General features: G+C 36.6%; 1 protein-coding gene and 1 long non-coding RNA gene across 2 annotated transcripts in view; one reads left to right on the top strand and one right to left on the bottom strand.

Moving 5' to 3' along the window:
• The first annotated feature begins 7,252 nt into the window (after positions 1-7,252).
• Positions 7,253-10,791, top strand: KAB1 (potassium channel beta subunit 1). The gene is made up of 4 exons (XM_086562057.1): positions 7,253-7,949; positions 9,126-9,269; positions 10,189-10,353; positions 10,517-10,791. The coding sequence occupies exons 1-4, from the start codon at positions 7,365-7,367 to the stop codon at positions 10,628-10,630; spliced, it is 1,008 nt and encodes a 335-aa protein (XP_086418183.1). The 5' UTR covers positions 7,253-7,364; the 3' UTR covers positions 10,631-10,791.
• Positions 10,792-17,450: 6,659 nt separating this feature from the next.
• Positions 17,451-27,455, bottom strand: part of LOC147500413 (uncharacterized) — a 61,945-nt gene continuing 51,940 nt past the window's right edge. Inside the window, exon 2 of the long non-coding RNA XR_015196336.1 lies at positions 17,451-18,210. This is a non-coding gene — a long non-coding RNA (uncharacterized LOC147500413). The remainder of the gene's footprint in view (positions 18,211-27,455) is intronic.

Genomic DNA, 27,455 nt, shown 5'->3' with positions numbered 1-27,455 from the left:
AAGTTTGGAACTCGCCAGTGTGGACGTAGACAAATTGCCGAACCACGATATATCCTTGTCTTATGATTGATTCTCTTTTGTATTATTATCTTTACTTTATATGCTTGTTAAATTGTTAATGAGAAGCGTTGGGATATTTGGAGGGTGTTGAAGTCTTGTCTGGTGAGAATGATCGATCCTTGTGTAGGATTGATTTATTTGTTGTGGATAATGTTGTTTTCGTATTGACCTATTAACAACAATTGGTATCAGAGCGTAGGTTTACGACCTAGGATTTTGAGTTTTGATAAAGAACCATAGTGTTCGAAATTTGTGTAGACAAGATGTTCGATAAAATTCCCGAGTGAGATTTTTTTTGCGTTATTGTGTGTGACTTGAAAAATGGATCCCAAAATGTCAAATGCTAGATTTAAAATAGAGAAGTTGATAAAAAAACAAAAGAAAAGATGGCGAGGGTGATGTCGAATGAGATGACTTCCACAAGCAAGTGGAAGGGTAGTTCGAAGAAGCCTTTAAAACATGTACGGTGCTACAATTGCAAGGAAAATAGGCATTATCTATGTGATTGCCCTAAGCCGAAAAAGAGTAACAAGATGAGTGGTAAGTTTGAGAATGAAGATGTTAGTGAAGCAAATCTTGCTTCTGGCTTCGATGGGGATGATGTAAGTCTTTCGGTGTCTACACAAGACGACCACATGACCGATATGTGGATTCTTGATTCCAGGTGTTCCTACCACATGTGTCCAAATAAGAAGTGGTTTGTTACCTATGAGAACTTGAGTGGAGATTTCGTTTTGATGGATAATGATGTTGCTTGTAAGACAGTAGGAATTTGAACTATACGGGTCAAGATGCATGATGGTGTAGTGATTACTTTAACCGATGTGAGGCATATTCCTGAGCTAAAGAAGAACCTTATTTCTCTTGGTACTTTGGATTCCAAAGGCCACAATTTTGTGGGAAATGGTGGAGTCCTAAAGATCCTTAGTGGCTCTTTAGTCATTATGAAGGGTCAAAGACATAAAAACTTGTATACTTTGTTGGGTAGTACAGTGATAGGTGATGTAGCAGTGGGTGCATGTAGTGATGATTCTGAGGGGACAAAATTGTGGCATATGCGCCTTGGGCATATGAGCCAAAAGGGATTGTTAAAGTTGTGCAAGCAAGGGATACTGAAAGACTTGGAGAAACCAAGTATGGAATTCTGCGAGCATTGTGTCTATGGCAAGCAGTGCAGAGTCAAGTTCAGTACAAGCAAGCACAAGACGAGAGACATCCTGAATTATGTGCATACGGATGTTTGGGGACCTTCTAGAGTGACTTCTAAGGGAGGTAACCGGTATTATGTCTCTTTCATTGATGATTATACATGCTATGTGTCACACCCCGAATTTCGACAGAATTCGGAAAAAACATTATTTGTCCCCGACTCTTCGATCTCCGAGGTGTGACGCACTCTCCACTTCCAAAAACCCATAAACAGTTTTAAAATATGCGGATAATTAAAACCAATAGAAATTTTAACTTAAACAAAGTCATCTTCATTATAAAACAATTTACAAATGAAAAGGCAAATAATATTATCTCAACTGAAAATCTATATCACCTCAAGGGAAAACAAAACACAACCTCGAGATGAATGCTAACGCAAAACCACAAGCAAAGAACCAATCTTCTTCAACACTAAACCTGTCAAAACTTATCAACTATGTTCATTGAATGAACACCCCCGATAAGCAAACATGCAAATCGGGTCAGCATTATAAACAATGCTGGTGTGAGTAGCTCTAAAATATAACATATAATTATACATATATATACACAATCCCTACGGCAGTTAGTTCCTCCACCGAGGCGCCTTAACTTTCAACGACTAATATGACATCCTTAAGAATACTAATTAAGGCAGGTAGTTCCTCCACTGAGGCGCCTTAACTTCACACTAACCACACAACAAACTATACTCATAATAAATAAGGCATGTAGTTCCTCCATCGAGGCGCCTTAGGTTCAACTAAACAAATAACCAACCAAACATATTATATACATTCATCTATTTAAAGATACATCATTAACCAAGATATTACCATAATTATATTAATTAAGGTTTTCTTTACGCGGTCCCTAAAATCACGTCAGATCTATGTCTTTACCTAGTTTCCTGGCTACCACAATCGCTACCCAACGCCAACATGTACATCCACATGCCTCCCTTTTACATAATGAGCCACTCGCGGCGAACCACCTCGAAATGGATGCCGCGACACCGTAAATCCTCACACGGAAGCCAAATCTATGTAAGCACCGCCACTATTCGCATAAAATATTATGCGATCATCGCTCTATTTTGCGAACGGAATAATCAGTTAATTATTCGGCTACGCCAGAGGGCCATTCAAATTTTAACTGAACGCCGTATAATCACCAAGGCCATTCAGATTAATCAAACGCCGTGGAAAGGGCCAATCACACGAGTTGTGGTAGTCGTTCTAGGATTTTCGTTATGTAATTTATTCAGTGTCATACATTAATGACTCATAAACATTTCTACTATATCACGCCAAGCGTGTCAATTACCTTATTGCACTAAGCCATAATATCTAGAAACATCTCAATTATATCTCATAGTCACTTTCGCTCTTTCACGCCAATATATTATTGACTACACCACACTCCCGCGGAAGCAAATATTCACCGATACTATATTAGCATCTCACATATAAAATAATGGAGTGTATATACATTTCTCCAAGATATTGCATTAATACAACTATCCTAGCATATTATATCATGTCACAATGCTTCAACGTGATCACATACATTATAACGATTAGGAATATAATATCTCCTAACATCTCAATATCGTCCACGGTCAAAAATACACAATATCAATGTCAAATCTTTATTAGATAATGACAACCAAAGTTGTACAAGCTTCCACAAAGATTTTATTACTACATATGTCCATATAATATACAACATAAAACGTGAGTACAATTAAACAATCCATACCCACAATCAAAGCCCAATATGCTTTTACACACTACTCACGCGTCAAATCTAAATTAGATAATTTACCAACCAAGTTATATAATATCCGACAAGATTTTATTACTATATATATCCATATAAACAAACATATGAAAAACCGAAAAGTCAACATCCATAGTCAACGGTCAACATCCAAAGTCAACGGTCAACGGTCAAAGGTCAACACCTCATGGTCAAGGTCAAACTCAACATGCCATGGTCAAAGTCAAACTGTCATCGCCAAAGTCAAAGGTGAAAGTCAACCGGCCCATGGTCAAAGGTCAAAGTCAATCGCCCATGGTCAAAGTCAAACCGCCTTCGGTCAAAGTCAAACTGCAAATTGCGTTTCGACAGTTCAGGTCATAGCCATGGTTCATGGTTATGACAAAGTGCATGGCTCATGGGCTCGTGGACCAAGGTCATGGTTCGACCCAATCCGTTTCCAAACCTTAAACCGAAAGTTTAAACATGTAAAGACCCATGTAGATCTATTTTAAGTCCAATGGACTGGTCCATGCAATATTAGACAACTGGCCCAAAACAGTTAAGGGGTTCGGTCTAAAAATACAAATGAAACGGGCCATAGACTAATATTAGAACTGGTCCCAAAACTTAAGTTAAACTGGGCCCAAACTAGACTTAATTAAACTGGTTCAAAGATTACAAAACAAATAGAAAAGGGCCCAACCACTTAAATTAGATTTCGGCCCACACAAACTAAAACTGAAATTTCGGCCAACCACCATCGAAATTTCGGCCAAACAACTTAAACTCAATCGGGCCCAACCAAACAATCTAAACCGCCCAAACAAAATTAAAACATTTCGCCCAAGGCCCAAAATCGAAATCCACTGCTTCATCATCTCTCCACCTACAAAGAAATTTCAAATCCGCCACCACCATCTCCGACCGTCCGCCCATTTTGACCAATCGGTTTTACTCCTTGTACAAACCCCTACAACTTTACTAAAAACGAAATCCCCATATCTTAAACCCCCTTTTTCTCCAAAACTAGATCTAGAAATTCGCAACCGCCATTAATGGCTTCCCCCCAAGCTTCCAACAGCTGCCCCCTCACTCTACTACACTACCTCACTTCAACAAACCAACCAACAATCAAAAAGCAAAACCCAATCATCCACAATAAAAAAACACAAAAGCCCACAACAACAAGCATCGGGGTTTCTTGGTCGCCATTAACGATTTTCTTAGAGCTCCCAACAAATTCCCCATCTACCTTCCCACACCCTTTACACGACTAACCCATCACCAACAACTTAATCCAACCCTAATCCATCCGCCTCCAAACCAACAACCAATCCACCCAACAAAAACAGCCCACGACAAATGTAAAAAAAAAGCTTTTAAAGAAACAATAAGGCGGATCAGCAGGACTATTCCCTTTATCTTGGGCTCGCGGACGACGCCTCCCCGAAGTTTGGAACCGCTCCCCGCAGTTCACTAAAACCAATATCCACACCACTTCATTATCCCATTTCGACAAATTAATGTTCCAATAATAGCTCAACATTTTAACAAATCAACAGCCAATAGTTTAATAGCCAATACTAACCAAAACAATATACTAATAATTAACCCATTTAATAAATGACGCGACATGACGAAGAATGATGAACAGTAAAAACAGTTATTGTATACCGGTGAAGTAGAAAACTAACTACTCACTTGTATGAACAGCTCGACGAATCCTCCTAGCTCGATTCGTCGCGCTCCAACACTCCAGCAAACCAGTTTCTCTCTGCCTCCATTTTTAATATATTATTATTTTTATGAACCCTATTTTCTAGAAAAAGTGTTTATATACTTGGGTCCGAAACCCAAGCCCAACACGCACTCGGCCCAAAACCGTGCCCACGTATCCCGAACCGATCCGAAGGAATTTTGAAAATAAAATAATTTAATTAATTAATAAATAGAAAAAATACGGGCGTTACACTATGTGTGGATATATATCTTGAAGTCCAAGGATGAAGTTTTCGAGACATTTAAAAAGTGGAAGGCAAGGGTTGAGAATCACACAGATAGGAAGGTGAAGACTCTACGGTCTGACAATGGTACTGAGTATACCTATAAGCCTTTCCAAGAGTTTTGTGCGCAACAGGGAATTGCCAGACACTTGACAGTGAGGGGCACGCCGCAGCAGAATGGGTTAGCAGAGAGAATGAATCGCATGTTTCTTGAGAAAGTTAGGTGTTTGCTTTCTAATGCCAATCTTGGCAAAGAGTTCTGGACATATGCAGTGGCCATAGCGTGTTACTTGTATAATAAATCACTAGTTCCGGTGATAGACTACAAGACACCTTATGAGGTGTGGACAGGGAAACCAGCTGATTATGGTACTTTGCGCGTGTTTGGATCTAGTGCTTACTACCATATGAATGATAGTAAGCTTGATTCTAAAGCTAAGAAAGTTATATTCTTAGGCTATGCAAAGGGAGAAAAGGGATACGAATTATGGTGTCTTGAGAACCACAAGTTCCTGGTCAGCAGTGAGGTTACCTTTGATGAGATTTCGGTGCTACATTTTAGCAGGCCAGAAAAGACTGAAAATAGTGGTGATTCTATAGAATCTCAAGCGATTGAGATAGAAGCGTCTGGGGATGCTAAAGAGAGTGAAATTCTTAGTGAAAGAACTATTTAACAAGAAGTATAGTTACAATAACCTGAGCAACAAGCTTTGGCTAGATCAAAGCCAAAGAGAAGTGTGAAACAAGTTATGAAGTACGGGCATGAGAAGCTAGTGAAACATTATGGTCAACTGGATTCGGTTGCCTACACACTGAATATTAAAAATGATGAGCCAGATAGCTTCAAGGAAGCTGTTAGAGATGCTTATTACAGAGATTGGTCGGTGGATATACAGAAAATGGTGGAGGCTCGTGACAAGTTTTGTACTTGGGAATTTGTTTCATTGCCCAAGGGCAAAAGGGCTTTGGGTTGTAGAAAGTTCTCTATGGAGTTGAGTTCCAACATTGGTTGGAGGTACTCCACAATAGTGGAGGCTCATGCATTGTTGATTGATGCCTTTCGTAGGCATGACCCTTTGTGGGCAGAATTGCTCTTTGTGAGCATGACTCTTTGTGAAAATAGCTCTTTGTGGGCATGACTCTTTGTTGGTGGCTTTTCGTGAGCAAGACACTCTTTGTGGGTGGCTCTTCGTGAGCATGACAGTCTTTGTGGGTGGCCCTTCGGGGCGGTTGACTGCGAGTTCAAGATGGATGTGTTATTGTTGGATGTGTTCGGCTCGGTTTTATGTGTTAAAACCTCATCGAGGTAGAGAATGTAGAGAAAAATGATGTTTTTTCTCTTTGGTGTGAAGGGCGCTACCCGCACTCCACCTTATTTCAGCACGATTTTGCTCTTTTTCGGAAGTTTTCTGAAATAGTATAAATATAGGTTTTTTTCTGTAGAAACCTAATCTTACCAAAAAAATAGAAAGAAAGAAATTGTAAGAGAAAATTTTTTAGTGAGTTGAGTGTTCATTCTTTGTGAGTGAATTGAGAGCTATTGTAATATGTTACTCTAGACATCTAGTAAAGTTTGGAACTCGCCAAAATGGACATGGGACAAATCATTAAACCACGATATATCCTTGTTTTGTTGTTGATTCTCTTTTGCATTATTATATTTATTTTATATGTTTGTTAAATTGTTAATGAGAAGTGTTGGGATAGTACTTGGAGGGTGTTGAAGTCTTGTATAATGAGAAGGATCAATTTTTGTGTAAAATTGATATATTTATTGTGAATAAAGTTATTTCCGTATTGTCTTCTTCACAACAAGTTTCAATATTATAAGTTTTGTTTTCTATATATTCTCTGCTTATAAAAAAAAATGCCTTTTGATGAAATATCCTAATGAGGAGTCCCTTACTCCCTTGTGCTTATAGACGTCTAGTCACAATGTCCTTAATGCGATGTTAATGCACATATGCCTTGTTGATTGTCAAGTTAGTGTGAGTTATTGTTCTTCGTGCGTGATGGAATGCTAGTGCACATTGAGTAGTCTTGGTGCTTATTGAGTTTAGTTAAAATAGGGACATTACTTCTGAACTCCAGATTACTATCTTTTCAGTGAATTGGACGTTGAAAAAAAGATTGTGCCCAACCAACCCCGTTGAAAGTGGAAGAGGGACCCAAAAACCAACTAAACGACAAAAAATCCACCTTGACATCACCGTCAGCCACGTGGTTCCAAAAAAACACTTGTGGCTGAACTCTCTGAAACACTGACAATAAATACATTCTTCTTCCCACCGTCCCATTTCACTTCCATTAAAAACGAGACTAGTACTAAGAAATCAGAATCCCCAAATGACCAAACAGCCCACAACAATGCAATACAAGAACTTAGGCAGATCCGGGTTAAAAGTAAGCCAACTCTCTTACGGGGCATGGGTTAGTTTCGGTAACCAACTAGACGTCAAAGAAGCCAAGTCCCTCCTCCAATGTTGCCGTGACCACGGCGTAAACTTCTTCGACAACGCAGAAGTTTACGCCAATGGACGTGCTGAAGAAATCATGGGCCAAGCTATACGAGAACTGGGTTGGAAAAGATCAGATGTGGTAATTTCTACTAAACTATTTTGGGGTGGTCCGGGGCCAAATGATAAAGGATTGTCAAGAAAACACATTGTTGAAGGAACGAAATCTTGTTTGAAACGACTTGAAATGGAGTATGTGGACTTGATTTATTGTCATAGGCCTGATATTACTACACCTATTGAGGAAACTGTTAGGGCTATGAATTATGTTATTGATCAAGGCTGGGCTTTTTATTGGGGGACTAGTGAGTGGTCTGCTCAACAGATTACTGAAGCTTGGGGTGTTGCTAATCGCTTGGATCTTGTTGGTCCTATTGTTGAACAGCCGGAGTATAATTTGTTGAATCGACACAAGGTTAGATTGATTTGCTATTGGTTACTGTTTTATTTTGAATTTGGTGTTTGATTTGAAAATGATAGAGAATGGTTTAGACTTTAGAGTCCTAGGAAGAGTTTAGAACATGAGGTTTAGATTTATAAGTGTTTGATGAAACTGAGAGTGACATGTTTCACATATGACTCAAGTCAGCAATCATAAATATTGGAATTTTCCTGTAGTTATGTGGAGATTGTAACGAACAATCCTGAAAGATGTCTGGTTGTCAGCCTATATTCAAAATCTAGAAGTGGCATTATATTGAAAGGATGATCTATGGTCAAGTCTTTGTAAATTTGACAATTGGAGAAGATTACTGTTGCATTAAGTAAGTTCTATGAGACTATGTGAAGGTCGTCTTTTTGCTCGATGCCTGTTTTAAGAGATTTAATTTATTTGCTATGAAAATGTGTTGAGTCATCCCTGTATAAGTGGCCCTTGTGTTGCCCGAGCTACCTTGATTAACAGGGTTTAACGGTGTATGTGCTTGTAATAGTTAGTTCATTATTCTTGTAACATGAAACAGCTCGTCTCACTTTGTTTTGCATTTTTGGTCTGCATAATCAATAATATACTGGTTTATAGTAGTTGTAAAAGTGGAGAAGAAGTCATGTATCACTGGTGACTTCCTGTGAATTTGTGAGATTTTATCCACTAGCTGGTGATCAAGATCAGTGGTATCGATTACCAATCTACCTGACCTGCTGATCATATAAAGGACCTGAGCTTTGCTAGTTTTCTAAGTCAGTCCTTTTAGTTTTAATTTTTTGGTGTTGGTGTATTGGATGGGGAACTTATCAAATCTCCTAGACCCGACTTCTTGAACCTAGTACCTTGACTGTTTTCTCTATTCATATTACATATCTAATACCTTTTTCCTTTCCTACAACTCTCCTCATGAAATTCTCCTATATCACACTCCACAAATTAGTAAAACCCACTTCAGATTGTTGTGCTTTATAACTTGTGCCTTTATTTCTTTTGCCTTCTTCACAAGAAGAATCTGACATTCGGTGGGTCTGTGTTATTTGGTCTTGAAGATCTTCCTGTTTCAATTGTCTTCACTATATTACGCAATCCGCAAATGCAATTTACAGAACTTTGCTAGATATCTCTCTGTCGCTTGTTGCAATTGTGATATTATTATTGTTGCAGGTTGAATCAGAGTATCTATCTCTCTATGGCAACTATGGTATTGGTCTTACCACATGGAGTCCACTAGCATCAGGAGTGCTTACCGGAAAGTACAACAAAGGAACTATACCAGCTGATAGTCGTTTTGCTTTAGAAAACTACAAGGTAAGGTTCTCTGGGGTTTGACTACTCCCAATTACAAAAAGTTCCGCCTGCAACATGCTTTAGGTAGACGTTAGAGATTTATAACTACTCTTTCTATGATCCAATATACGTTCAAGTGTTGATCCAATGAATAACTAGTTAAATGGTCATCTATGATCCATACGGTATCTGATTTGAAGATTTAACTTCAGTATAAAAGTACTTGTCTTTTTAAATTACTGTCAGGGGGTTAACATTTAGTTCTTCAAGGTGAGTGTAAGTTTGTCTTATTGCTTTCCGAACCTAGAAATCTTAACACCTACTTAATGAAAAGAAGAAGAATCCTTTTACTAAGAAATGATGCTGTTGGAGAAAACGGAAAAGTTCCCTACAACAAATTTTATTCTCTTATTTAATTTTATCTAGACAAGATGTAAGATTATTGAGGATATGATTCATAAGAGTAGTGGGTTTTGGAAATAAAAGAATAGTGTCACTATAAAGCTCCTTTTTTATTTGGGAAATGTTGTTAGAAGCTTTTCCAACATGGATTATCTGGTAGTTCATTGATACAATCCAATATACTTGAGTAGCTATACCTAGCAGCGCCAGAGAACAAACTCCAGGAAAATGTAAATATATTATTGGGAGGCCCCGTTATGGCGTAAGAGAAATATAAGGTTGTTGCGACTTTCAGGCGTTTCAGTTGATCTAGATTTAAGGAAGATGCTTTTACAACAGTAAATTGAAGATTCATTTTTTGAACCCCTTAACAGTACAACATCTACTAGACTACTATATCTTATTTGCACACTTCTTATTGCCTTGTAAGTTGGAACTGTTTGTCTCTTAGAATATACTGTGTTTATTGTATTGTCTATAAAAAGCATGCTTCTGATTTGTACTCGGCATCTCTGACGTGAAACTTGTGCGTGTATAGAATCTCGCTTCCAGATCACTGGTAGATGACGTGCTGAAAAAGGTTGATGGACTGAAGCCCATCGCTGAGGAACTGGGTGTACCTTTGTCTCAACTCTCAATTGCTTGGTGCGCAGCTAATCCTAATGTATCATCTGTTATTACTGGTGCCACAAAGGAATCCCAGGTACGTTTCTCTAATGATATATATATATATATATATATACTTATAATTATAAGCTCTAGTATAAGAACTGTTAGGAATCCATGATTTTTCCTTCAAGTTTTTCCACTGTTATCCTGCACTTCTTTGGGATTCGTTTCAATTGAGGTGTCTGCTGTTAACACAGATCGAAGAGAATATGAAGGCTCTTGATGTGATTCCAAAGCTGACACCTCAAGTGATGGAGAAGATCGAGGCAGTTGTCCAAAGCAAGCCTAAGCGTCCTGAGTCATACCGGTAGACTGATTGATTATCAAGATGAACAGAGAAAAGAAATATTAGAAATTGCTTCTTCTGTTTTGATTTCCAGATATTGGGAATGACAATAGATTTGGGATGACTGTAGTACTATTTGACACAAGATTATCCTAATATCTAAGGGGCCCAGGTTACTTGTGGTTAGATTCTTAATTTGCTTGCTTGCATTTGATTCCCAACTGGTAAGAGAATCACATTTTACGTGGAATTTTTATCTGTGCACTTTATGAGACTAGATCTTGTACTGTCACTTCATGCGCTAGTGCATTGTGCATGAGTAGATTCGTATTCAAGGCGTGGATGAGTTAGCTCGTCTTCCTAGTTCCTATAGGAAAATATTATTCTTACAGAGTAGGTAGGGACAGTATTCCCATCAGAGGATCTCTTCAACAAGGGTCTGCATACTTGTGTCTCTGTGTGCATCCTCCTACGTGTGAGGGCACTTGGTGAGTGTGAAGTTGGTCGCATTTTGCACGTTTCCTGAGCTTGGAATGTCTGAATGTTTTTGTCATTCACTATAAGCCGTGAAGATTTAATGGAGATTTCTATGTTTACATCACTTCTTCAATAGGGCCGTGGATCATCAAATAAAAAACTGAAGATTGCGGATATTAGTTTCTGTAGGAAAAATAATCAAAGTTTTCAAGTAGTGAACAAGATTATAAAGCCTTTGTTAAGTTGACACAGGCGTAGTTGCTAAATTTATCAAAGAAAAGTCTGTCTAAATTCGGTGTTGGTATGAGGAATTGACCATTTGGGAAACAAAGGAATCTTGGCTGTAGGAAAATACCGTACATAACCAGAACTAGGAGAGAACATAACCACATAAAAAAAAAAAAAAAAAAAAAAGGAGAGAGATTGCATCAAGAAAAAGAAAACTACGCAACTGCAATAGACTTCAGAGCAGAATCAAGAAACTTTCTGAGCTTCACCTTTGTCATGTAACCAGCCCTACTGTTTTCTTGTCCCTTGTTGAGTAAAATCAAAGTATACTCTTCGTCGACGCTCACAATCTTCACTCTTTCTTTATATCTCAGTCCCTGAAGCCCATGCAATTGTCGGATCCAGTAATTGACAGGTAGGACACCATTTTGCTTTGAATTCGACGAGGACGGGAACCTCAGACTCCAAACCTCCATAAAAAAAAAATTGTCTGGAACGAGTTGTGTGACACCACGGGTTTTCTCAAAGCTTCTAGCTGAAGAACAGTGTGGTATGTCTAACTTTCTTTGATCTGCAGACCAAAACAAGGAATTCTGGTTTGAAAGTAAAGGAGTGGTTAAGCAATAAGGTCTCTGTAAGCTGCGATACAATGGTGTTGCTTGGATTGACATCCTAGATAGGCTAAGCGAGGGTGTTGGATTGCATACGATCGACGCCATAAGACCTCTCTGTCCTACTTCCTAATGTGTACGTAAAAGTAGTAAATATGGTTTTGGGTTCTGGTCTAACGAAGAAATCAGTGCTACACTGCCTACTTGTTGCTGTGAAATCGATTGGTCTTAGTCTGTTGCTTGGTAAACCAAAAACCAATTTAAAAATGAATGATGGGCACTAACGCGTAACTTAAAGCGCATCTGTGCTGACAATTGTATCGGTCTCATACATGGGTTTGTAGATTCTTGGAAACAAGGTTCGCATTCGAAGTCATTCATTACAAGAATGTTCTTGTTAAGTAACTTGACTCAATTCTTCCACACGTACGTACCCAACTACTATAAAGATTCTTGATGACCTACAGTGGAATTTTAACTCCACGGACATTCTTTCTTTCACACCTAACTACTATAAAGATTCTTTCCACTCTCCTCCTCCTTTATTTCATTATATATATATTACAACACACAGTACGCTTAGTAAATTGAAACTCTAATTAGACAATTTCGTTCCTAAATTATTTTTATTGAAGTGCAAAAATTACCAGACCATAGAAATTTATTTTTCTGATATTATCCTCATTCTTTCCTGTAATCTACATCACTAGAACGGGCTTCTCATTGTTTGTCGACTTGAATACCCCTTAACAAAAATCCTAAGCGAGTCACTAAATGTAATGCAAGTGAATATGAAGGAAACAGAAAACTATATATACAAAAGGACGTCCTGACTTATAGGTAGGGTTGGGAATGGTATGGGTTTCAACCCCAATCCGAATATCCGTATGTATTTCAACCAGAATGACCATATCCGTTTCAACTAGAATCTGACCCGAATATCCAAAACCCAGACAATTTAACAAGATTCAAATTTTGAAGACTAAAAATTAATTTATATCTTACTTTTATATATGAAAATCATTAATATAGTGTATTTTTTGGTGTTTTTTAATAGATATGGATATCCGAAATCCGACCCAAATCAGGATGGATCAGGATATAAGAATTCGACTCAAACCCATACCATTTCCAGCACTACTTATAGGCATCATTTAGTTGTGTCACCAAGTACTTTAATCAATATATTTGTATTCTCAAGTGCTAACTCCCCTGCCTAAACACTTGAAACAGAAATGGGTGAATATAAAGACGAGATCAGGAACTAGAGCCTGGAGGTAATATAGGGTGTGTTTGTTAAAATTTTGCTAATAGAAAAGAAAGGAAATGAAAAGAGTGGTCTACTATGGAAAGATGGAAAGGAATGGAATGAAAACAATTTAAAAATGGTATCTGTTTGGTAAACTATGGAAAAGAAAGTAAAACTGAGGAAATGAATAATCCTATTTGTTAGGCAAAAGATGTGGAAAGGAAAGTAAAGCTGGAAACAAAATATTTCATCGTTATTACTTCTCATTTTCCATTCCTTTCCCTAGACTTTCCATCAAAACAAACGCAACCATAGTTGCAAAAGTTTCCCTACTCTTTTCTTCTCATCTATATATTCTATCCATTTGTGAACTAATAATATAGATAGTTAGGATCACTATACTCTTATTACGTATCACAGTAATCACAATGACACGAATATTTTAGGGATGAATTTAACAGTCATGTGAACACACCCATTACTTTAATTTGACAGCAATAATGTCTAGAAACGGTTTTGAAAGTTCATAGTATTTTTAGAAACAATTGAAAGTTAAAAGTATTAGGTAGACAGATGGAACGAGAACAGGGGGACTAAGAAATCCTTCAACATATATCCAAAGTGTGCATTGGTCCAAGGACGCACTATTAAAAAAAAATTAACACGAATACCAACAAATCCTCTAGTGGAAAGGATATGACAAGTGATTTAATTCCGAAATGGTGTTCAACCAATTTCGTATTAGTATATAACTTAAAATACATTATGACTTCATTCATATGCATTAAAAAATGTCACAAGCTGCTCAAGCTCCGATCCCAACATTGTGAATGCCTTAGATATTTCAGGGGTCAGAGCTTCATTTAGCATCTCCAAATACAGCTTAAACGCTGCAACAGTTTTCAGCAGTCCGCGACACTTCTTTATAAATGAGAAAAGAGATTAAAATGAAATACGCGATGTTGTTGAGGGATTAGTAGTGAAAGGTGCAGAAGGTTGTGCCAAAAGCAAATTGTACTCTACCACTCTACCTTATCAATTTATTTGTACTCAAAATCCGGAGTGACTTGCCCAAGGATATTTGGAGTTAGATCAACAAAATATAATATGAAGTTATGAACAACCATGGGCCTCAAGGCAGTTTTACTTAAAACTCTAACAATAATTACGTATAAGTACTCTTTAGTCATGAATGTGGTCAAATTCAACTTGGTTCACCTCTTTTTAATTACCTTTGTCGGATCTAATTTGTAAGATTATTACACGTGGCATTTTTTTTATTGGGGAATTATTAAGAAAAATGTGTTTGCCATGTGACGAGTATTTCAGACGTTACACCAACTTTTAACTGATAATCTGAGTCAAGTAACAGTCAGCCTGTGATCAAACTGGTCAAGTGACAGGGAGTAGGACCAATCTCTAATTACACATTATTTAGTCCTTAATGTCTAATTTCATGTTACCAACTAGGATCATACCTAAAAACCCCTAAATTAGTCTTCCATCATGTATCACATAAATCTTTTAACAATAACGAAGAAACATAATTCTAATGCAATACCCAAATCTTCCTGCTGGGAAGCAATGCGAAAAACATCACAACCATTTCCAGCCTTAATTCCCGCATATACAATATCATAGTATTGAGCCATCTCCTCAATCATATCAACATAACCAAATTCATCAGCAACAACAACATAACCAAATCATGTGATATATATCATAGTATTTTAGCTGATTTCCATTGGTTCTGTTTCAACAACAATACCTTCAACTCTTCATCCCTAGTATTTGTAAGAGCATCCTTAATCTCCACCAAATAACTAGCTCACGCTGCAAAATGCAGCGACGTTTCATTGGCGTTTCACAATCAGTTGTTTCGTCATCTTTTTACGAGGGGTTCCAAACCTTATGGAAATAAAACCTCACTTATGCTGATATTGATTTCTAGGCCTTAAGAAACAATTTTCTGATGAACCACAAAAGATTACTTCGCCAAAACCCATAATTATTGCTGACCTCAAGCATCTGTCGTATTCTCATGGTCCCCGGATTAAACCTTTTTTATTCAAAGCTAAAGATCCATTATTGATAATTGAAAATGGAACAAAGGGTGTTTGGGTTTTGATCGAAGATATTATTAATACTAAATATTCAAGAAGAATGAAAAAGAGAACAATAAAAGATATTTTTAAGCAAATAGCCAAGTACATAATACAAATACAACAAAATTACAATATGTTCGGAAGCTCAGTGTGAACAGAAACATTTTCTCGATCAATATGAATAACATTGACTGGCCCACCACACAGTGGGTCTCTTGATTTGGTAGCTTCAACAACATTCCTCACAAACTCCTCTGCCCTCTCCCTTGGTAATGGTAGCTTCACATCCAAATGATAAGTATGGATGGTGCCAAAGCCTTTTCGCATAAACATCGGAATAAATTTTCTTTTTCCACCCTCATCTAGATACACATAGACACATAGTGTTCTTCATCAGTTTTGTCAAACCCGAAAATTATGATATTGCAACCAATAACTTCCTTAGTAGAATCATCACTATTAGTAATTTTATATAACTTATTTTTGAGTTCCTCTTCGGCAAATGAAACTATTTTGGGAATACTTGCACCAGGAACTTTAAGACAATAGGATTTCAAAGCTACACCAAGATTTTCATTCCGTTCACGCATACCTGATTTCAATATAAAACAAGTTGGAGATATAGGCAGCCACTTTTTATGGAAATCTTCTGGTGGCTTTGGCAGTGTTTTGTCTGACGAGAATTTGGAAACACGGGACTCGCATGAAGCAACGATACCCCCATCTTGGCAGAAAAGTGCACATATTATGGTCTCATACTGCCCTCTCAATTCCTACAATGGATGCAATTATTAAACAAATACAACTTTAATAAAAATAAATTTTTTAATAAATTAACAAAAAAATAACAAACTCGTACCAAATCTGCCAAAAACGAAGAAGATTTCATACATAGATGGATATATGGGGGTGCGTGTGGGGGCGTTCGCACCCTTGAGATTAGAAAAACTCCATTAACACATATTGTTAACTTCCTATAATATTATAAGTTTATATAACCCTACTATCATATGGAGAAAACTATAAAAGATTAACATTGAAAGTAAATAATTATTAATTTTTTTATTTTTTTTAAGTGAAAATTTTATTGATAATGATAATGAGTTTTACAAATAATTAGGACAAACGTGCAACAAGCTGTGCCACAAGTCCTTTATGAATTTGTTTTTTATTTTTTGTTTTTTGTTTTGTTGAGGTCTGACACTTGTTTAAGAATTGAGAGTGAAAGAAATGAGTCTATATAACCCTACTATCATGTGGAGAAAACTATAAAAGATTAACATTGAAACTTGAAAGTAAACAATTATTATTATTATTATTATTATTTGTAAGTGAAAATTTTATTGATAATGATAATGAGCTTTATAAATAATTAGGACAAACGTGCAACAAACTGCGCCACAAGTCATTTATGAATTTGTTTTTTGTTTTTTGTTTTTTTTTGTTGAGGTCTGACACTTATTTAAGAATTGAGAGTGAAAAAAATGAGTCTATATAACCCTACTATCATGTGGAGAAAACTATAAAAGATTAACATTGAAAGTAAACAATTATTATTATTATTATTATTATTATTATTATTATTATTATTTTTTGTAAGTGGAAATTTTATTGATAATGATAATGAGCTTTACAAATAATTAGGACAAACATGCAATTATTTAATAGCCATGTGAACACGCCCATTACTTTAATTTGACGGAAATGATGCCTAGAAACGGTTTTGAAAGTTCATAGTATTTTTAGAAACAATTGAAATTTAAAAGTATTAGGGGGTGGGTGGGTGGGTTTTACGTCATTGTGTTAACGTATTTATGTGCAAAGAAATACATAAAACACTAATCAAAACTCAAGTTGACTATAAAGCCTTTGTTAAGCTGACACATGCTTAATTGTTAAATTGATCCTCCGACTGTCTAAATTCAATGTTCGTACGAGGAATCCAAGGACTTGGCTGCAGGTTGGGCCGGGCGAGTATCTGTTCCTACTTCCTACACAGGACTGACTCAATGCTCTATCATCTTCCTCTCATTGCCCACTAAACTTGGGGCTACATCGCGGAGTCGCACCCTCACGATTACGCTAAGGCTTTATCAAGCTGGATTTAACTTCCAAGCAAATGAGTGAACATCATGTTATTTGAGTTTTCTTCCATGCAAACCAAAGCAGTCTATATAGCACAATTCTAAATAAAATTTATCATTCGAATAAAATTTTTAATAGTTTTTCTGAAGACCACACTTATAATATCAGTAAACATTGTAGACTTCGGATATATATTACAAAAGAACCTCTGCTAAATAATGATTTCAGACCCAAAGATAGTTGCTACCATGGTTTCAAATACCTCTCTACTAACTAATGTAGCAAGCCAGATTTGCTAGTAGATAGATCGAGTGAAGATAGGTCAGAGAACTTGGAGAGAAAGATTACATTAAAGACAACTACACAACTGTAATAGACTTCAAAGCAGAATCAAGATACTCTATGAGCTTCCTCTCTGTCATGTAACCTGCCCTTCTATTTTCTTGTCCCTTGTTGAATAAAATCAAGGTAGGTACTGTATAAACCTCATACTTTTCAAACAGTTGGGGGATGAAGTTTTGTCGAGGCTCACAATCTTCAATCTTTCTTTATATCTCCCCTCGAAGCCCATGCCATTGTCGGATCCATGAAATTGACATGTAGGACACCATTTTGCTTTGAAATTGACGAGGGCGGGGAACCTCGGACTTCAAAACTGCATGGGAAAAATGATCATGGATCGAGTTGGGTGACGCCACGGGGTTCTCAAAAGCTTTTAGTCAAGAAATGTGCGGTATGTTTAACTTTCTTTGATCTGCAAAACCAAAACAAGGAATTCTGCTTTGAAAGTAAAGGAGTGGTTAAGTTGCGATACAATGGTGTTGCATGGATTGATGACATCATAGATAGTCTAAGCTGTTGTATGCGGATAAAGAAAACAATAAAGAGACAAGGACAGAATAACATGTAATAACCAAGGCGCGGATTAGGCTATCCTTAAGGAAAGATTTCGCCCCTTCCAATGGTGCAGAAAGGCAGCAGCGGCGTCTTCCTCATAGGATCCAATGGTTAACAGTAGTTTGACTTTGCACTAGAACAAACTACTCTCTAGAACGACAGTATAACTTTCTCTGGCGGCTGACAGGAAGAAGAGAACAAGAATAGGATGGGGTCGAGTTCTGTTTCTCTGAAGGTGTGAGTTGCTGGTTTTTCAGGGGATCCTCTATATGGACGCAAGGTCCTGTATTTATAAAGGTAAGGTGGTCGGTTCCAAATAGGATAAGGACTCACACTTCCGCTCTAAGTCGGTTTCAAACTCTAAGAGATAAAGACTCATCCTCAAACTCTAAAGAGATAAAGACTCATCCTCAAACTCTAAGTCGGTTTCACCAACAGATAAGAAGAAACCAACTAGACACCGAAACTAGTATTTAGAAATACTCCTAGAGATTCCAACAATCCCCAACTATTTCAAAATACTAATAGTCCCCCACTATTTTGGAATAGGATATTACAAAAGAAAAGGGTTAACGAAGTGCTAGAGAAAATCGAAAAAACAATGTATAAGATATTGGTGCTTTACGGGCTTGAACCAGTCATAGGATAACATGTCTTATAATACGTGAAAGTGGTGGATTAAAAAATCTTTGAACCAACATTCCCTTGTAGTAAAATAGATCACATGTACCCACACTACTCTTTCATTATATGCCAGTTCTGCAGTGTTGCGCTTTTTGGCCCCTGCGCTGCCTGTGTTCCATGAATGCTCTAGAGTACTTGCCCGAATACTCATAAGAACTGACCCAGTTCTACATTCACGTAGGTAGATATCCATCAAGTATACATTGCAGTTAAAATACACTATCTCATTATAAAATGGACTATGGATTCCAATAAGAGTAAAATAACTCATATTTTCTCATTGCAATTCAAGTTATACAAAGTATACAAAAATGCTATCTCGTCATAGGGTGGGACGTCTCAAAGAAAGACAATAGCATACTAGAGAGACCCCCGCACCCAAAACACTGTAACTCCAAAACATCTTAGCGTGACTCGCGCCCTCCCCAGGCTAAGCTTGAGCGCCCCCCGCGCTCTGACCCCCGTGGGCACGAAAAATTCCGATTTTTTGTGGGTTGTTCCAGGATCGTTTGCAGTTGTTCTCGAGAGTAGTTTTGGATGAAATATCCTACAGTCATACCTGAGCAGTCTTTTGAAGACTTGTTCCAAAGAAACACCTATGATGCGTGGTTTCGCGAGGTGATCATACAAGCAGGCTGGGAACCACTAATAGTAAGACCTGATGAACTTTATTCTCCTGCACGTACATCTTATTTTTATGATAATTGTAAGTTCTTTGATAGACCGAATGGAGAACAAGTGTTCTCCATCACCAGTGAGAATGAAATGATGGAAATTACCAGGTTCTTGTTAGCCTTTGCTATCGGACTTGCTATGCCTGCTGAAATACAAGACTCATGGGCCTATTTGGTAGATAATATATACCTCTATAACTATGAGGATTTACATGAGCATTATGGGGCAGGAATCTTTAGGATAGAGGACCAAGGGGAGTATAACGTCGCCCTTGGTAGCCTATCCATGAACGTGGGCACTGTTATTTTTTGGATCATGCTAAACATTAAATGGGAATGACATTATTCTTCTGCGAATGACGAAACTTGTGATATTTTCCTTGCTTTAGCTGGGGGACGTATTCTCTATGATATTGCCCAGACCTTAATGTCTAGTTTAGCACGAGCCCATAGCATAAGACATAAGTACCTTCTTATGCCTATTTTAGTTTGTCGTATTATGCTATATTTCTTCCCTATTTTTAGTGCCCGTCTCACGGATTGGGTTGGGGTCTATATTGTGAGACCCACAAATTGTATTATTCAATCTTTCCGTGCAATGACTTGGCCGGGGTGGAGGCTACAACCTCATTTGGTTGCCCCATACACTCCATCCGACCAAGTGGTGCTTAACAAGTTAGCGATCGTAGATGATAAATGGCGAGAAACCTAGCAAATCATCATGGCATGGCAGGATGCGAAGGAACCTCATTTCTTTATAGAAGAGGTTGACAACGCTTAAACAGGGGAGATAAGGTAAGTTTTTAGTTTCAGTTAGTGTCTGCTTATTCGTCTATTTTTCTTTTTCTATATTAGTATGTTTTAACCTTGTTTTGCAGGTGTTTCAGAATTTCACGCGTTTTCATGGTATTTTTCTACCCTTTTTATTTTAATACTTTGAGGACAAAGCATGCTTCTTGTTTGGGGGTGGCATAGAAACACGTGTAATTAAGACATCTATTAGCATATATATATATGTATAATATGCACTTGTTTTCTAGTAAAATTTTCAAAAATTTAAAAATAAAAATAAAAAGTATGCTATACACTTAGGAATATTGGTATTGTTTTCTTGTTCTATGCTCTTAATAATCTAGAAGTCTCACGTAGCTTTTGCATTAGAATAATTTTTAAAAACTTAGGTTAATATATAGGTAATAATCTTTGCATCTATCTATAAATATATTACATGAGTATCTATGATTGTTAGCAGTAAGTTTCTGAAATTTAGGCTAGAGTATTTATTCTACAAATCCTGTGAGAATATAGCCTAATAAAGCCTTATATGAGTGAAACATTTGAGAAATGACATAAGGGAGAAGTAAAATCCGGATAGAGAAATCACACGTCCACTTGCTTGATCACTATACCATATCCTAAGCGAGAATTTAGGCCCTCTTTTGATCGATGTAGCCAGAAATTCAAACCTTATGAAATTATTTTCTGCTAGTCGCCCCTCTGAGCCTTTCTTTAGCCTTTCATAAACCACAATTCCTTTACCCTTTTACAAAACAAAATAAAAATAAAAATAACAATCAGCATACCCATTCTTTGAATGAGTCTGAGAATAGAGATGAATAATAGAAAAGAGAAAGACCTTTGAAATTAAGAATTTGTTAGTCGTTTCAAATAAGAAAAGAAAGTTTCTATCCAAATAAATAAATAAATAAATAAATAAAAGGAAATAAAGAGTTAGAACTCCAAAAATATAATCAAAGGAGTCAAAAGCCAAAAAAGAAAAAGAAAAATATGGCTAAAGATGGAAACAAAGTGTAGAAGCAAAAGTAAATAATAAGATTTCCTCTAGTTACATAATATGAAGACTCTATTATCTCAGACTTGTCCTTTTTGAATATCCATGTTCTTCCTTCTTAAACCATCTCCTAATCCCCGCAACACCTAATAAAAACCTCTAGCTCAATTAGGAATAGGTTAGTGTGATAGTAAGTGGCAGATGTGTTTGATCGACTTCGGCTTCCTTGTGTGTCATTGAGATTGTAAGGTAAAGTGTGCCCATTGCACACTGGAGTAGTGAAACTTGAGCGGAAAAATCAGAGTATTTTTGTCTTGACTTTTATGTGAGGACCTACTTAAGGATGCTATTCCAAAGTTTCAGAAACGGACCTGTTAGTACATTTCATAGTATTACTCATTGTATATATGTTTATTCGTAGATGATCGATTATTATGCATATATTAGCTTAGGTTTCGACTTGATTATTCTGTATTCATTGCTATTGAGATGTATAGATAATTGAGACATAAATAAGAAAACAATAGTTTTATATCTTAGTCGTTGTAGTATAGATGAAGTTTGTGAGTACCTTCATCGAAAACTCTCACGAGAGGTTATAACTTCGTCCACTAGGGAATTCCTAGTGGTTTAAGGCCTTGTTGCATATGGTCAATGCAATCGCACTCGGCGAAACGAGACTAGTTAGAACTCTATTTTTGGTCACTTATTCTAATTTCACATATTTGCTTGAGGACAAGCAAAATACTGTTTGGGGGTGGTTTGATAAGAGCCCAAAACTGTAATTTTAACCCCTTAACAATATTGCTGTTAGACCAATTATGTGATTAATAATATAGGTTTATGACTAATTACGTAATTTTGAGTATTTCAGGCTTTGGAGTTGAATAAATGTAAATTCGTTACTAATTAGGCGTTAAAAAGAGCTAAAGGGATTGCTATGAAAGTTCTATGAAGAAAGCCCAAGTTTCATGGAGAAAAAACCCTTAAAAAGCCCAAGTCAAAGCTGTTAAGTGAAAGTCAAACCGGTTAGAAAGCTGAAGAAAAGTCAATAGAACTTCAAAATGCTATATCTTTAGACTCAGACCTCGGATTTGGGCCCATTTTATATCAAAATGACCGGCTCAGAAAGCTCTTTCCAATGGTCTAGACCTTGACTAGATTAGAGTAGTATAAGTTGGTGAAAACTCGAGCTACAGTAATACGGCTAGAATGGGAAGTCTTGGATTCAACAAATTGGGTTTTGGGCTCAATTTTTCGGCTCAAAACATGGCTCCTCAGCTCATGCATGAATTTGGGAATCTAACTCTTTTATATCAAGGGACAAAAGCTTAGCTCTTAAGCTATCTAGATCTAACCCTTGTTCTAGTTCATAAAATTTAGTTTTGGTAATATAGAATTAGTTTTAATTCATTAAATTAGTTTATATAGATTAATCTAGTTAGTTGTCAATTTTATTAGTTGTTAGAACAAGTTTTGAGTTTTAGAATAAAATACTTAGTTATATTTCAATCTTTAATTTCGAATGCATTCATAGATTTAGTTGTGTTAAATTGATAATTAGTATTCATAATCTTAGTTCTAAATTAGTTTAAATTTCAATTGTAGTCCATGTTTGAATCTTAGACTATTGTTAATTTAGATTAAGAAAGTTTAATTAGTTATTCAATAATAACTTGTTTTTATTGTTCTTGTGTTAGAAATGATAGTCTAATGAATTCTAGCTAAACCTCCATTAGAGGGGTTTGATGAAGCTTGGATAAAGACTTGATGTGTTAGTTAGAATTATTTCATTTAAGAGTTCACTCTAGTAGGTTAGTTGATTCGCCATGAGAATGGGTTGAACTTCCTCACATGCTAATTATTAGTTGGTAGAGATTGCCATGAATAATTAGGGATCACAATTAATCTTAATTGGTTATGATTGCAATAATCTACACTAGCATATTATGAATTTATTTAAGTAAACTCAAATAATCCTAATCTCTTCTCCATATTCTAGTTAAATTATTATAAGTAAATTCATATAATTAGTTTCATAGTGTAAATTCATCTCTATAAATATTGCTCTCACAATTGTTCCCTTGTGTTGATTAATTGATTTCTTTATGTCTTGGTAGTTTAGGAGTGGAACGATTCCGTACTCTATATATTGCATAAATCTATATGTGAGAGTAGGAAATAAATAATTGATACCGTCATGGTATTGACACAACTTATACATCATGGTATTGACACAACTTATACGACATGGAGATTTAACGGGGAAAGATCTTCTAATTTTGCTGACCCCAGTGTTCCTGCATATGCCAATGACAACCAATATCATGAGATGGAGACTCTAGATGATGTGGTACCCATGAAGCGAATGGTATATATATATTACAGAAGAACAATTCGAGGCTAATCCTGAGAAGTTTAAAGAGTTGCTTGAAGACGCAGAGACACCTCTGTATGAAGGCAACCCGAAGTTTAGAAAGCTATCAACAGTGGTTACATTATTTAATCTAAAAGCAAAGGTCCGACACAAGTTTTACGAATTTGTTGATTGTGTTACGGGAGCTGTTTCCTTTGAAAGATAATGTGTTGCCTTCAAACATGCATGAAGTTAGGAAGACATTGTCAGTTTATGGTATGAAATACCAAAAAATACATGTGTGTCCCAACAATTGTATACTTTACAGAGGTGATGATTTCAAAACCTAACCGAAAAGCGCTTACTTGTGGAGTGTCACGATACAAGGAAAACAAAAGTAAGATAGACCAAATGTCACAAAAGTTATTATGGGTACTTTCCACTAATTGCAAGATTTGAAAGAATGTTTAAGCCTGAGGAGACAACAAAGTCACTAACATGGCATGCCAATGAAAGAGTAATCGATGATAAATTGCATCACCCAGCTGACTCTAAAGCATGGAAGGAGGTCGATAATAGGTGGTCAGAGTTTGCAAGTGAGTCAAGAAACCTTTGTTTAGCACTTTCAGTTGATGGGGTCAACCTATTCAACTCTCTTAGCAGTAGATATAGTTTGTGGCCGGTAATGTTAGTCACATACAACCTCCTACCTTGGTTGTGCATGAAGCGAAAGTTTATGATGTTGACAACGTTGATTCATGGTCCAAAACAACCTAAGAAAGATATCGATGTATACTTGGCACCCTTGATTCCCCACTCCTCTTTGGTATAAACTCCAAGTTGTTAGAACAATAAGACCCGACGATAATGCGCTTCCATTGAGGATTTCACAACACTTGTGCCCACTGCATAGAGGTATGCACACATAAGATCTTCTCATGAAAGAAAAGGAACGATCTCAGTAACAGGTCGAAGACACTTGTTGTAAGGTATGATATCAACTATAATTCATAGCTACTGTAATAATCAAATTACTCAAAGAATACGTCATTGCATATAATGCAACTAAAAATTTAAAAAGTAAGTCAATAAAGTAAATTATATTTATTATGAATCATAACACAATTTCTTTATACATGGTCCTCATACATACAAAAGAAATATTAATTAAACTAAGAGGAGATTCTCACTAAGAAAAGTCAAGATATCAATATTAAACAGGCAAATTTATTTGAAGGTTATGTTGGCAGAGATAAGAGGAGATTCTGAGGAAGCTAAGTAAACGTTAAGGCCAAAAAAAAAAAAAAAAAAAAGATTCCTTTGGAGGGACTTGGACAGCGCATGTCGCCGGTAGAGTATCGTTCTATTCTCCGGTACCGCCTCATGATTCCTTTGTACTCAGATGGTGGTCTATGCCCTGTGTGCAAAAAAGAGCGGAGACTAGATACTTTTTGGGGACCATGCAAAGACATTGTAGATATTTCCCAGGCTTCAAATACGACATGATCATGTCGAGATATTTTATGTGATGCATTTTGGAGGGCTGGGGTACTGTGTGAAGAAGGAGGCTCCTGTGAATTTTTCTCACTGATCGAATGAGGGGAGATCGACACCGGCCCCGGATGTATTGATCTACAGTTGGTCCGAGGGGAGGCATGCGTGTGTTGATGTAACTGGAGCCTCTCTATTAGTAGGGCTTGGGAATAGAGTCTTTGAGGTGGGAGAAGCAACTAATAGAGCAGCGGTAGGGAAAATTGAGAAACACGAGGAGGCTTGTAGAGCTAACCAAAGATTGTTTCATTCCTTTCAGTTTTGACACCTTTGGTTTCTTGGCACAACAAATCACGTTGAGCTCCTTAAGAGATTGCAGAAAAGTTATGGACTGCAATGTAATGACAGTTGGTTCTAACGAGTTTGTTTTTAGGAGGATAGGTTTTGTTATTCAGAAAGGATTTGCGGCGCAGCTTGTTGTACGCTTGTCCTAATTATTTGTAAAACTCGTTATCATTATTAATAAAATTTCCACTTAAAAAAAAAAAAAAAAACTGTATCAAAGAAATAGGGACTACTTCAGTGCAACTACTCAGAAAAACCTTGAAACAAAACACACTATAATATAGAGTTCTTCTAATCGATATGTTAGACTCACCAATTTATAAGGGGCTCATTTTAATTTTTAAAAACACATCAAAGTCACAATAACATTGTCTAAATTATTTAATCGGTCTATATCACACAATGAGAAAGACAAATGTATAACAAAGAAAAACATACCGAATGATTACTATAGTTATGGGAAGAGGCTCTCAAAATTTTAACACGGCTAAAATAGCTAAATAGTGTACCCCCACAACATAACAATTTGTGATAAGCAGGCCTCCATTAGTCGATGTACAACCGCTATCACTGGATTTATAGATAAAATTGGACTTTTCAATCAAATAAAAAAAAAGTCAATAAACAATTAAAATCAATATCAACAGATTGAACTTTTGAAGGTTCCGTTCACTTCATATCTTCTTGTGCGAATTGCTTGAGCAAAATTTTCTAAGTAGGGGGTATAAATCTGGCGATCCTTACCAATTTTTATAAGTTGACACACATTATTCAAGGCTGCTTCCCTGCTACCTTCGATAAGCGAAGGGTTGACTCAGATAAAGAAGATATCGAGAGGGCATCAGGGAGACCCACGGAATTGGATGAGCCCCCCATCCCATCTAAAACCCTTGAATCAGTGAATCCGGAGATAGAGACCTAGCCTACTTTATTTAAACAGCTAAGATAACGTCTACTTTTCTATATATGCAAACAGAAAAAATTTCTATAATCAATGTTTGCTTTTCACCAACGGTTAAGTCTGCAACAACTAATTTACGTACACATAAATGTTGGATTTCAATGGTGATGTACGTCGAGGATTAGCAAGCAATGGAACTATTAAGCAAAAAGAAAGGTGGGAAAAGAATGGTACCTCTTCACGAACGGTGGACGGCAGAATATGAGTGATGAGTCCTTTCATTTTTTATCCTTAAAATAACCGAAAAGAAGATAATGACATACATTTAAAACTTGAGGAATAACCGACATGTATGAATTTGAATGCATTTAGATGACAACTTATGTTGGGAAAAAAAAAAAAAAGTAAAAGTTCTCAATAAACATAGAGGAAATATAATATTAACTTCTCTTGTCCATTCTACATCATATTAACACCATGAGAATCATCAACCTTAACTAAAAAAATACATTGGAATGATAATTTTGGGAAGAAGAAAAATCATCCTTAGAATTGCATTATACGCTACCGGGACCATAACAGAATAAACCAAAAAAGAATGCAATCAATACAGGAAATGAAAACACACAACTGAGATCAGAAGTTGATAAGTTTTAAGTTTGTTCCTTGGCAAACGGTCAAGCCCACAGAGGAATGGTAGGAAAGAACTAAAAGAGGGAAAGTGAAAGTGGATTAAATTTTGAAGCTAATTGAAATGAAACAACAATTGGATGTCTGGAATTTTGTTAGACTTACATAACACCATTGGTGCATAGGTTAGACTGAAAAAATAAATTAAATGCTAATATCTGAAAGTATGAACACTAAGCTAACCTCTTCCATGGTGAAGCAATGCATCCATAGTCCACAAATCCTAAAGTGTCAAACCTGATGATCGCCAAACTCAGGAATTGAT

This window comes from Coptis chinensis, chromosome 5 (assembly GCF_015680905.1).
Source record: "Coptis chinensis isolate HL-2020 chromosome 5, ASM1568090v1, whole genome shotgun sequence".
NCBI classification, from domain to species: domain Eukaryota; kingdom Viridiplantae; phylum Streptophyta; class Magnoliopsida; order Ranunculales; family Ranunculaceae; genus Coptis; species Coptis chinensis.
The sequence above is the reverse complement of the archived record's forward strand: the minus strand, read 5'-3'. Positions and strand labels throughout refer to the sequence as shown.